Here is a 2,392-nt window from a genome sequence, read left to right as displayed (position 1 = left end):
TCATTCATATTCCAAATTCAATACTATATTTTTATTTTTCTAGGCCAACACTAGATATCACGAAGGCAAGAGAAGAGGAATTAAATAAAGAATAGGCAGCACCGCAGCAAATGAGTACAATCCCTACGGAGAGATTCTAACAAACCCACCATGTCTCATTTGTGAGGAGAAGATGAATCTGACAGCCATCCAATTCTTTACATTATTTCTTAACCAGGTTTGGGTTTTGCCTCCTAAATACAGTTATCTTATAAAATGTGAAAATAAAGCATAAAAAATAACATAAATTCCTTGAGCAGATAAGATAAGAAGAACATTCTATTTTACTAGTTCTAGATGACAAACAAGGAGGAAGCTGCTGCATCCGTGTATGCCACCGACACATGACTAATTACAAATTGAAGTTCAGAACACGGAACAGATAAACCCCAAACCTTCACCAAACATTCAATTCATGATGTTCCTAAGAGTCAATACTCTGGGACAGGAAGGTCCTCGTCATCCGGTGGAGCCAAAACCCATTCCCCGTTCTCATCACGCACCAACCCTTTGTTCTTCTCCACCCACCAAGACCCTGGTATCAAGTACTCATCCTTGAGAAACTCACTCGACTTGTTCACCAAAGCCAGGCTTCTCTTCACCTTCAGCTCAAACACCCCCTTCTCCCCATTCCACCCAGCCACCACGTGCAGCATGGCCTGCAAATTATGCCAATCAGACGGATTCTTCGAGTCCTTCAAGCTTGTTGACTTCCTTGTATCTATCACCAGTTCGATCCCTGTGTACTCGTACCCCAGAAACGGCCCTGGATAGTGCGGTATCAAATCGATGGTGTTCTTTACATGCAAAACTTTAAGATTTGGATACTTCTTGAGCCTCTCATTGAAAGCTTTGTTCCCAACTTGTGGGCACCCGAAAACAATGGCTGAAACCGGAATATCAGAAACGACATTCTCCACCAAATCAAAAGCGCTCACGACCGATAAGCTTGCACCAAGACTATGCCCTGTTAATGTCACGCTTAACTTCTCCTCTTTGTATTGCTTCATCAGCTCCTTGACCTTGGTCAAAAGTTGTGTTCTTGCGTTTGTTTTTGTAAAGGGCGACTTGGGGTCGTTCGAGATGTAAATGGTAAGCCAACCACTCATAACTTTTGGCACCTTTTCATTATCACCATCGCTATCACTACTGCTGCTGCTACCATCATTGCCCACTTCAGCACTCGCATTTGATCGAAGCAACTGCTTGGCAGACTTGAGGTCGGCGTCGAACACATCAATCCACTCGTAGTTCCTAGTCGTTCCGCGCCATACGACGTAGATTTCTCGTCGGCCTAAGGCGCGGCTGACCTCGTCGGTGGTCACGGCGATATAGCCGATCCAGTTAGACTCGCGGTCCCAGGACTCACGGGACTGCGTGTGGAAAAGAAAGGCTTCGCGATGGCCGACTTTGGCAGTAGCATAGAGGAAGGAGACGACTTGGTAGTCGGAAGGGGGCTCGAACATGACTTTGTTGAAGAAGGAGGCCTTGCCGTAGCGGCATGAGCCACAATACTTGGAGTTCTCGTCGTTGTTGAAGGAGTCGTAGGTTGCTTGGCAGAAGTCGCCGCATCGGAGGATGAGTCTGCGGAGGGAGAGATTGAGTGGGTCTAGAAGCCCTTCCCAGCTGTTACTTCCTAAGAGTTCTGACCATGTTGGTTCAGCTTCAGCTGATTGGATTGTTGTGTTCATGGCTTCAATGGAGGTGTGCTTGGGATTGCGAGGGGAATGAGCTTTGTGGGGATATGAGCTCGATTGAGAAGGGAAAGTATGTTTTGTGTTCTTGTTACCCATCATTTAGGTTTTTGTGGGATTTCACGGGAAACGGATGGGAAATATTATTGGGGATTACAGGTGGGTGGTAATGGAGAGAAGGTGGTTTCAAGTTGGGGCCATGGCGTTGACCCACAATGAAGAAGCCATTTTGTTTCTTTACTTTATCATGCCATTGTCGGTTTTGCTTAGTATATTATATTGATTAATTATTGGATGTTTTTGTTATTTTCATGTTATCTCAACTAAAATTTATAATTATACAAATAATAAAATACCCACATATTCGTACTTCAAAATACCTTATAATTTCTCTATTATATATGGCTTAGGTAGAAGGGCTCATCTGATTGGCTATTTTGTAATGACACAATGTGGGGACAAATTTGACCAGTGTGGGAATCTGTTAGAGCATTGTCAACGCAAGTCCAAATTGACAGCAAATAGGGAACAAAACATCTGCATTAGAGCATTAGTCCAAATTGAAAGCAAATAGGGAACAAAACATCTGCATTAGAGCATTGCCAATGCAAGTTCAAATTGAAAGTAAATAGGGAAAAAAACATATGCATTAGACTAGC

General features: G+C 43.6%; 1 protein-coding gene across 1 annotated transcript; it reads right to left on the bottom strand.

The window, feature by feature from the left end:
- Positions 1-264: 264 nt before the first annotated feature.
- Positions 265-1,952, bottom strand: LOC108989140 (phospholipase A1-IIdelta-like). The gene has a single exon (XM_018962653.2). It carries the CDS (start codon positions 1,833-1,835, stop codon positions 471-473), a length of 1,365 nt encoding a protein of 454 aa, XP_018818198.1. The 5' UTR covers positions 1,836-1,952; the 3' UTR covers positions 265-470.
- Positions 1,953-2,392: the final 440 nt, after the last annotated feature.

Source organism: Juglans regia, chromosome 1 (assembly GCF_001411555.2).
Source record: "Juglans regia cultivar Chandler chromosome 1, Walnut 2.0, whole genome shotgun sequence".
NCBI lineage: Eukaryota > Viridiplantae > Streptophyta > Magnoliopsida > Fagales > Juglandaceae > Juglans > Juglans regia.
This window is presented reverse-complemented; position numbering and strand designations above follow the sequence as displayed.

Excerpts from the sequence above, each read along its gene's own strand:
- LOC108989140 (XM_018962653.2), bottom strand. The coding sequence starts at position 1,835 with ATGATGGGTAACAAGAACACAAAACATACTTTCCCTTCTCAATCGAGC.